At 43.9% G+C, this 10127-nt stretch overlaps 1 protein-coding gene across 26 annotated transcripts in view; it reads right to left on the bottom strand.

Moving 5' to 3' along the window:
• Window positions 1-2323: 2323 nt before the first annotated feature.
• The window catches only part of TJP1 (tight junction protein 1), a 132144-nt gene continuing 124340 nt past the window's right edge, over window positions 2324-10127 (bottom strand). For 11 of the 26 annotated variants that reach the window (XM_087878281.1, XM_060689415.2, XM_087878273.1 and 8 more), the window contains 3 exons: window positions 9052-9269; window positions 7831-7974; window positions 2324-2421 (listed from right to left, as the gene is read on the bottom strand). In XM_087878281.1, the coding sequence (XP_087734407.1) occupies window positions 2327-2421; window positions 7831-7974; window positions 9052-9269 (457 nt within the window). In that variant the 3' untranslated portion in view covers window positions 2324-2326. The remainder of the gene's footprint in view (window positions 2422-7830; window positions 7975-9051; window positions 9270-10127) is intronic. The other 15 variants (XM_087878270.1, XM_087878277.1, XM_087878289.1 and 12 more) reach the window with 2 other exon arrangements.

Genomic DNA, 10127 nt, shown 5'->3' with positions numbered 1-10127 from the left:
AAAAAAAAACACACACATACAGAAACACAAGCCACTCCACCAAGCCCAAAGTAGAAACCTGTAGAATTAGACCTAAGATGGCTCACAAACTTGAGTTACATCCGGGTTTGTTTGTTTTTTCAATCGGATCGTGCTAAGGAGAACTTTTGAAGAGGAAGAAGAAAAAAAAGGAAAATATGTCCTGACGGTTTGAGAAACAGTTTTGCAACCCGAGGAATCATCGCAGGACTTCTGGCAGCTCCGTCTGGAGGCGAAGGCAACGGGGTTTTGAAGGAAAAGGAGGAAAGGTTATGGAATCAGGGCATCCCTGGACATGCATGTCAGACAGAAACAAGGAGATGCGGGAATCTTCTATTTTAAAAACAGTTTTTATTCTGCATATTTAGAAATGTGTAATTTTTAATAACGGCAAAGAAAAAAAAAATCAGCCACACCTGAATAGCTAAAGAACCGATTAACAGAATGCAGTGGTATATTATCTAAACAGAAAGAGTGTGGATGTGCCATAATAAATTGTCTATTAGTAAAAAAATACATTTCAGGGCACATGGTACAGTATCCGTTATCACAAAATTACAGTAGGGATACTTTTCTTTTCGTTTTCTTTTCCCCAAGAAGATAATCAAACTAGAGAATTCCAAGTTAGTCTTTAAATGCAGCACTTTAAAAAGGTAACAACTTTGTGCATTTTCAGTTTTTGTTTGTATATATATATATATATATATATATATATATATATATATATATATATATATATGTATATATATATATATATTTATATATTTTAAAAAAGTCCTTGTTCTCGTGTACGGTAGAAATGCTGCGTTATTGCTGCCAGATTTCAAAGTTCAAGGCTCAAAAGGTCTGAGAATACAAAGATATTAAGAAACTTCCATTTTGTATTATATATATATATATATCTATATATATATAATACATATCCTCGTATATATTATATATATATAAAAAAGGTAAAGCTTATAAAAGTTAATTTACAAACCAAGAACAAAAGTGGTACGCACAAGTTTTTATATACAAGCAATCTAGAACATCTATAAATTTTTTCCCCCAAAATGCACAGCAGAAAACAAAATGAAAATTAATATATATAAAAAAAAGAAATGAAAGAAAAATTTAAAAAGAAAAAAAAAGAAAGAAAAATATTACCATCGTTATGTTCCTTCAGAATTCCCCTCTGCTTGAACAATGCAAAACCCCAGGATTTCACTTACTCTCTTTCGGTCTCCCAGTGAACGTGGTCACACAACCCTCAAACCACCCATCGCTTTCCCCACCCCACCCCGAGTGGTAATTTCTCTGGTCAGTACGGAAGCCCTACCAATGTAGTAGTGATAATAGTAGTAGTAGTACGGTGAGCTACGATGACGATGGAAACTACGTTAAAAGCAGGAGGATAAGGCAACACCGCTAAATATGTCTGTCACAGATGTGGTGAATTTAGAGAGGCACATAAACCACAGTCCAACCCCGTGCGTTTTCTCTTTTCTCGGTAACAAAGGGGAGCCGTGGGAAAGAGTGGGTTTTTCACACAAACAGGTGAACTAACAGGTAAACTAATCCTGGGCAAGAGAAGGACAAATTTCCCACTTATTGTGCTAGCAAAATCTTTTTGTTGTTGTTGTTGTCCTCCAAAGGGATGGGCAAAAACACAGAGGGGGGAAAAAAAGAAACCCCCTCTCAGGTTGCTGGGTTTTCCCCCCCCCCCACTTCCCGAAAAACGAAAACAAAGGAATGATGTCATCTTTGCATATTCTAAGGATGCTTTGAGGTGTCCGGTGTTTAAATTAAGAAGAAAAAAAAAAAAGAAAAGGAAGTGAAAACTTTTAACAAGACCAAATAAATGGAACAACAATAGTTAAAAAACAACAACAACAACTCCTAATTCAACAGTGAGTTATGAACTTCGGGGGGGGGGGAAAGGGGGGAAAGAGAAATACTAAATTGCATTGCTTCAGTGGTAGTTTAAGGTTTTAAGCTACGATGCATTAAAAGTGTCCCGTTTTAAGGAAGGTGAGAGGCTCGGCCGCCAGGACGTGGCGTGGCCCCTGCTGACCGGTTTAGTTGCTGCGAACGTGTGTACCCTGATCGCTGTTCAAGAACGCTCTGACTAGCTGCTGTTAGTCAAACCACAGATTGCTTAATACTAGGAGAACGGTTAATACTTGAAAAGAGTGGTTCAGTTTCTATGCAGGTGGTGGTTGGTTGGTTGGTTGGTTTTTTGTTTGTTTTGTTTTTGGTCTGATTTTCTTTTTTTTTTTAAAAAAATCTTGGTTTTCGCACTCAGATCCACTCACTAAGGTAAGGGTTAGAAGTGATCTATTAGAACTGACACACAATTGGCTCCAACAAGATAATTTGGATCTCCGGGAAGAGACTTGTTCTGCCAAGTTTTGGGGTCACCTGTGGGAGGAAAACAACGTAGTAGTTTAGTATCCATCATCAACAGGGGAACATCTTGGATAACAGTACCGTTAAAAGATAACAAGAATGTAAAAATCGGCTCCCGGTTCAGGGAGGAGCAGGCAAACACGGGACAAGGGCTTGGTTTTCAAATTGCTATCCTGCTCTCAGCCACCTTGGGAATACTTCAAGGATCGATAGAAGAGAGGTTTGGTAGCTCAGGTTGAAGTGTGGGGTCCTCTGGGAGCGTGGTTGTTTTCTTGCAGATATCACCCAACACTGATGATGTTACCTGGTTGGGTAATGAAATGTCTGCGAGAAAACAGCCACGTTCAAAGAGTGCTAAGGACCCCATGCTTCAAGGAATTCCTGCCTATGGGACACCTCTCCAGTGTGGGTTACCTCCTGACCTTCAACTTTCTAGAGTGGTGTTTTTCAACCTTGGCCCTTAGTAGATGTGTGGACTTCAACTCCCAGAATTCTCCAGTCACCGTTTAAGTCTTCAGGTTGGCCAAGGTGGAGAAGTCTAAATCATCAGATCTTGCCGTGAGATCCAGCAACCCGACATGCAGAAATTCAAGCAGGGGCTGGGATGCTCTCCATGGAATCTAACTTCAACTCAGCTTCAAATTATTAAGGTGGTCACAGTGAGTATTCCTCCCCTGGGTATGAATGGTGGCCAATTTTGGAGAGGCTCTGAGGCTTCGGATGGCTCCCTGAAGCCCTGGAGAACCAAGCTGAGGCCAGCTGAAGATCAGGTCAACCTAATGCAGGGGTCTCCAATCTTGTCAACTTTAAAACTTGTGGACTTCAACTGCCACAATTCCTCAGCCAGCAAAGGAATTCTGGGAGTTGAAGTCCACAAGTCTTAAAGTTCCCAAGATTGGAGACCCCTGACCTAATGCAACAATTCTCAACAGGCAAAGTGGACGAGGAAGTTTTGAGAGAAGGAATGGATCCTAAGGGTCCATACCTGCCTTGTAGGAGAAGACTTTTTCTCCTAGAGGGAGGGGGCCATGTAGACCTCTCAAAGGCATTTGTGGGCTGCCCTGATACAACTCTCCTTCAGACTGACAGTCCAACTCTGTATCCGTTTCCCACCATCTGTGCTAATTTTTGCTTGCTCGTTTTGCTCAAAACGAATCCACCAGGACAACAGATGGAAACTCAACCTCTTGAACTTCCGCTCCAAAGGGCAAAACAGTGAACGGTTTAAAGAAGGGGGCCACACAAACCAACTTTCCCCCATGACTTTTTAGCATCTGTCTCTATGAACCATAATAGCTGTGGCTGCTAAGAATTGCGATTGAGGATCACCGTTTTGTTACCTTTTTTCCACACCACTGTTTCCTCTAGCTATAATAGAGTCCTATCACAGAGCCCTACGCTCTTAATGGATGCTGTGTTGATTTTTAGATCTAATGTAGCTCTTGAAATACAAGCCGAGTTATGATGGCACCTTGGTTTCTAAGCCATGTTGACCCTCACTTTCTAGGCCAACTTGCAATCTTTCTGCAAACGTACGGAAATCAGATGGTTTAGAACAGAGGACTTCAAACTTGGCAGCTTTAAGACTTGTGGACTTCAACTCCCAGAATTCTCCAGCCAGCTGGGAGTTGAACTCCACAAGTCTTAAAGCTGCCAAGTTTGGGGACCCCTGGTTTAGAACAAAGCTAAGATTTACTTCTAGCGTGTGATACCCAAGGCAACCTAACAGGTTAAGTTACTATCTCCTTATGTTGGATTAATAACTTAACAATAGCTCTAAAGACTTAAATACTGCTTCACGGTGCTTTACAGCCCTCTCTAAGTGGTTAACAGAGTCAGAATATTACCCCCCAAAATCTGGGTCCTCATTTTATCGACCTCGACAGGATGGAAGGCTGAGTGAACCTTGAACCCATCAGGATCGAACTGTTGGCAGTGGGCAGAGTTAGCCTGCACTACTGCATTCTAACCACTGCGCTCCCACAGGGATTAAGATGCAACCAAAGTTAGCCTGATTTCTTTCTACTTGTTTCTTCCAGCTACTCTGTTTTGGAGAAATCCCAATTATCTACCGTTTAATTTAAGCTCCGTATCGATTTCCACTATGTGCGCCCTTATCTTTGACGAACGGGCAATCCCTGAAACTCTTGGGAATTTCACAATCAGACCCTCAGAACAACACAATTATGTTGTGTAGGCAAACAAACCTACACAGTTCTTGTGTGAGGAATGCACAGAAACAACCAGAGATCCACACTACGACCAAGGTGCTGGTGTTAATAGCGACACATAGAAAGGGAAACCCTTGGATTACGACCTCCTTGGAATTGCAAAAGCCACCCCACATTTAGGAGGGTCCGAAAAAAATGCTCCCAATTCTTAAAAAAGGGCAAATGGTAGGTTAATTCCGCGCTCCCCAAATAGTTTGTTTTTTCAGTTTGTTTTTTTAAATAGAATACTACATTTTAAAGTTAAAGGTCTACCTTAACACCGAGTAGATATTCAGAAATCTTAGCTAGATCACCCAACTGCTGGTTGAGAAACCAACGTGGAAGGTCAACTTTTGAAAGCTGAGGTCCACCAGAGTGTTAGGACTACAAAGCTCCAACTCCCAGGGGCAACGGAGGAGAGGAAGCTGGTGGAGTCTTGGTAGGCAAGGAATCGGGTATTCAGAGATCCCCCCTTTTCTTTTTAACGTGGAAGGAAATGGCAGTGTGAACATGGGAGATTCATGGTTAGTTCAGGAAAAAGCCCTCTGAGAACTGCTTGGTCCCTGGCATTCATTCAAGGATTCAGGGTGCTATATAGGTCAGGGGTCTCCAAGCTTGGCAACTTTTAAGACTTGTGGACTTCAACTCCCAGAGTTCCTCAGCCAGCAAAGCTTTAGGAGAGCTGATAAGCAAGAGGTTAGCCAGCAAAACATGACTTCATGTCTTCATGTTGGAGACCCCTGGCTGGCTGAGGAACTCTGGGAGTTGAAGTCCACAAGTCTTAAAGTTGCCAAGGTTTGGAGACCCCTGATATAGGTCATTTAAAGTGAGGTGTGAAGTTGCCCCCTTGTGCTTCATGAGATGAGATGAAAACCAAAAAAAGGACAATATAATTGGAAGGATAATGTGGCCAGCACATTTTGAACATTTTTTTTTTTTTTGTAAACATGATGTGTTGCGAGAGGTTAGTATGCGTCATAAAATGTTCATTTCGAGACAGAGAAAGAGCATGGAAAACATGTTAGGAGAAGCTCAGGAGAAAGAGACAGCGAGAAAGAGATCCCGGAATCAATTAAGAGAAAGTAGTTTCTTTTTTTTTCTTTTTTTTCGTTGGTTGGTTGGTTTAGAGAAAAAAAAAGAAAAGAAAAAGAAAACATATTTATTTAAAACATTGTATGGCTTTACACATCAGAAGACAAAGAGTTGGCCAGTGGTGAAAATTGTCCCGTGGAGCAACGCAACAGCACACTGAATGAAGGTTAAGCTGCATAGATGCCCGAGTACAGAGAGGAAAAGGCAAATGCTTTTAACACCGAAACCCTCACACACCACAGCAGCACCCAACAAAGACCCCAAACGCAGAAGCACAGGAGAGGGAGAGGGAGGGGGAGAACGTGGCGGGGCCACCATAAAACCCTCTTTTCCTTCTTTGCAAGTTAATTCGTTACCAAATAAGAGAGGTTGAAAAGCAGGGTCTGAAGGCGTCCTGGGAGTTAACACGAACAGGAGAAGTTTGGAGCCTCGTGATTGCAAGAGGTCCGTTTTTCTAAGGCTTCCCAATTTTGAGGGGAGGGGGGGAGAGAGGGGTGTCGACACCCAGCAGCATGCAAAGGAAGCCCTGAATTCCAGTAAAATGCACCCAGTTACGGATAATAGCTACGTAACTGGATCTCCTCATAAATTACCCAGTGCTGCTTTCGGTTCCCCCTCCATCAACACACACTGGCATCGAAAATGGTAAGATACATGAGTGAACAAGTAGGAATACATTTTTAAATACTGCACACATAAATACATTGCTTCTATATATACCATATGCAGATATGTATACATTGAAGGATGCCAAATATCTTACGGTTACGTGGCTGGAAATACCCCCTTTTCCAAAAACTGTTTTAAAGTTATTTTTTCGTCCGTAACAGCCTTGCTGTTCTTTCTCAAGGTTCTTAAGTTTGCAGCCTCCACCATAAAATTGCTTAAAATTTACACCAGGACTTCTGTGCTCCAAGAACACGTTGGACCTCAAGCTAACGAGACGTCCCTTCTTCAGGTTGGGTGGGTGGGTGGGTGGGCTTTGGTTCTTACTACTTTAGGGGAGCCCGGGAGAATCCCCTAACCTGCAGTCAGATTTCTCCTAACTTAAAATGCCTTGCAAAGCATTCGTCTCTCCGTAACATCTCCGAATTTAGAAGGAAGCATGAATACAGGTAGTCCTCAAATTACAAGAGTTCACTTAGTGACCGTTCAAAGTTACGACGGGCACGGGAAAAAACTGATTTATGACCGTTTTTCACACTTACGACCGCTGCAGCATCCCCAGGGTCGCACAATCAAAATTGGCTTGTAGTTGTGACAGTCGCAGTGTCCCAGTGTGTGTGTGTGTGTCACTGATCCCCTTTTGCGACCTTCTGATAAGCAAAATCGACGGGGAAGCCAGATTCACTTAACAACCTAACTTAATAGCTGCAACGATTTGCTTAAAAATTGTGGCAAGGAAGGTCGTAAAATGGGGAAAAACTCACTCATTTTGGGTTCAATTGTGGTCGTAGGTTGAAGACTACCTGTTCATATTGGGGTGGGGGATTGAAAGGAAGGACTTCATTTTTTTATTTTTATTTTTTGGGTACAAGGGGGCCTTTTCTTTAACTGCCAAATTCACCTGTTCCATTAGAAACCCTATGCTGATGTTCACTGCCTTGGCGTTCAGCAGATCGAGCGTGTCATTGGACGGAGACACAACTTCGGACACAACTGACCAAAAAACAGAAAAGAAAAGGGAGCAGATTTCTCGTCTATTCGTATCGGTTGCTCGTCTGGAAGGGTTTGGCAGCTGTGCCAGTCTCGCCAGAAAGGGAGAGAAAGAGAGAGAAGGAGGGAGGGAGGAAATGGCTCAAGGCAAGACAGCGGATAGATAATTGCATCGTTAAACCGGACCGTGAAAACGTCCTGGATTATCTACCGTGTCGGTTTTGATTGACTCATCACGATTTGGTGCAAATGGTTGATTTTTTTTGTTTTTGTTTTTGGCATCGTGAGGAAGGGTGAGGAAGACACTGGCAATGACACATGAAATGGAGAGCGGAGACGAAAAGACAAGAGAGATATAGTCCCATCTCAAGATTCCACAGTGGGGGGCCCACCTGGGACAGGTGAGCTTAAATTATTCGATAGCACCCATAAGCCCCCAAAGGACAGAGGGAGGACAGCATACCCGACGACGAGTCGGAGGATTTTAGAGCAAAAGACCAACCATCAGGAGTCATAGACGCACAGTGTGGCAAACGCAGCTCGACGGGCTTCAGGAATTTCAGTCCGTGCGGCCCACACATGACCAGGGGGCTCAGGAGCGTCTCGCCTGCGGAGGAGGACAGAAAAAAAAGGAGAAGGCGTTAGGAGGGACTCCGCACGCCTTCCGACAGGCCCACCTGAGCCACCTGCTCTCACCTGAGCCATAGAACGTCTGGAGATACGCCAGTGGTGAAATCCAAATTTTTTTTACTACCGGTTCTGTGGGCGTGGCTTGGTGGGCATGGCAGGGGAAGGATACTGCAAAATCTCCATTCCCACCCCATTCCAGGGAAAGGATACTGCAAAATCCCCATTCCCACCCCACTCTGGGGCCAGCCAAACGTGGTATTTGCTGGTTCTCCGAACTACTCAAAATTTCCGCTACTGGTTCTCTAGAACCTGTCAGAACCTGCTGGATTTCACCCGATATACGCTAAGCGGCTGGCTTGAAGGAGACGGGAAGACAGGGAGGGATGGTCTCTCGCTTAAAGGGACAACCTGGGAAAAATGGTGCTCTGGAAGAGCATCTGGAAGCTTCAGGGGGCTCCTTGGGGCTCTCTGAGCTTGGCTGTTTTCTTGCAGACGTTTCATGGCCCAACTAGGTAACATTATCAGTGCTAGAAGGGACAGGAGGAGGAGGGGGACTGTGGAATTCTTGATGTTCCCCGAGATTGATTGTTTTCTTGCAAACATTTCATGACCCAACGAAGTAACATCATCAGTACTAGCAGGGAGTGGAGGAAGGGGAGGGGGAGGAGGATTGTGGGTTCCTGAGTACTCTCTGAGCTCGGTTGTTTTCTTGCAAGACATTTCATGACCCAACTAGGTAACAAATTCATCAGTGCTAGAAAGGAGCGGGGTTACTTTCTGCTTATGCTAGCTTATACTTCTTCAGTTCTAACTAAATGGTGGAGAATGGAAGGAGTTATATTCTTTGCGGCCATCAGAGTGCTAATGACCAGATGTCTGCAAGGAATATAAATCCTTCCGTTCCCCAGCATTCAGTTAGAACTGAAGAAGCTTCTTGGATGAGAAGCGAAATGTCTTCAAGGAAAGAAAACGCAAGGAAGTCCAGCTGCCTTTTGGAAAAGCACCTTCGGGGCAGGTAAGGAATGAAAGCTTAGGGGGAACGTTGTCCTCTTACCTTTCTCTTTGTCTAGAGGCGGAAGGATACTATTATCCCGGCAGACCTTAAAATAGATCTCCTGTTCGATTCCCTCCGGGATGGCTCCTTGCGGGATAATTATGCTGACGCCAGTCTCGATGGAGCTGAGGACACCCCCGTTGCTGTTAAAAACGCCTCTGGCGGTGGCGATGACCGTGTGGCCTTCCTCTTCCTCATCATCGTCCAAAGCAGAAGGACTGAAGAGAGAGAGAGAGACGGATTTGATGATTTGCTTGCAGGCGTTTTATTACCCAACTAAGTACTGTATTTTTCGGACTATAAGACGCACCTACCTTTTTTGATGAGGAAAAGAAGAAAAAGAAATCTGCCTCTGCCTCCCAGCAATTTTGCCTCGTTGCAGCAAACAGTCTGCTTTACTTTCATTTTTGTTTTCAGCATAGCTTGATTGGCACAAGGAAAAAAAAAAATCTGCTCCCAGCAATTTACCTCCTTGCAGCAAGCAGCAGAGCCCTGCACAAAATAGCTGAGAGCAAAACAGTTGAGAGTTGGGAGGCCGATCCAATCAACTTGTGCTAATTAGGCTGTGCTGAAGCTGAAAGGAGCTGTTTCTTCTTGCTGTTTGCTGCAAAGAGATAACTGCTGGGAGGCAGAGGCCAAAGGGTGGGGGGGGGCTACATTTGGTGTATAAGACGCACCTAAATTTTCACCCCCTTTTAAGGGGAAAAAGGTGTGTCTTATACTCCGAAAAATACGGTAACTTCATCAGTGTGAGGGAGTGTGGGGCTGGCTGCCCGTTTATACACAGGTAGCCCTCCACTTGTGATCACAACTGAGATCTGAATTTCTGTGGCTAATCGAGGCCATCGCTAAACCAGTCATGCCCAATTTTACAACATTTCTCGTACAATTATCAAGCAATTAAAAAAAAAAATGACTTTGAATGACTCCGTGATCCCTTGCATCGGAGTCACTTTGGGGCAAAGGAGTGGAGCTGAGTATTTACTGGCCGGATGCCCTTCCTGTTGCCAGTGCAGAGTTCGCAACTGATATTTTACTCATTGTGCCCGGAGAGAGAAATATCTGCCGTTACCTAG

The sequence above is a fragment of the Pantherophis guttatus genome, chromosome 13 (assembly GCF_059756535.1).
Source record: "Pantherophis guttatus breed Tessera chromosome 13, ASM5975653v1, whole genome shotgun sequence".
In the NCBI taxonomy this organism is placed as follows: Eukaryota; Metazoa; Chordata; class Lepidosauria; order Squamata; family Colubridae; genus Pantherophis; species Pantherophis guttatus.
Note: the sequence above shows the minus strand (reverse complement) of the source record. Positions and strands in the feature narration are given on the sequence as shown.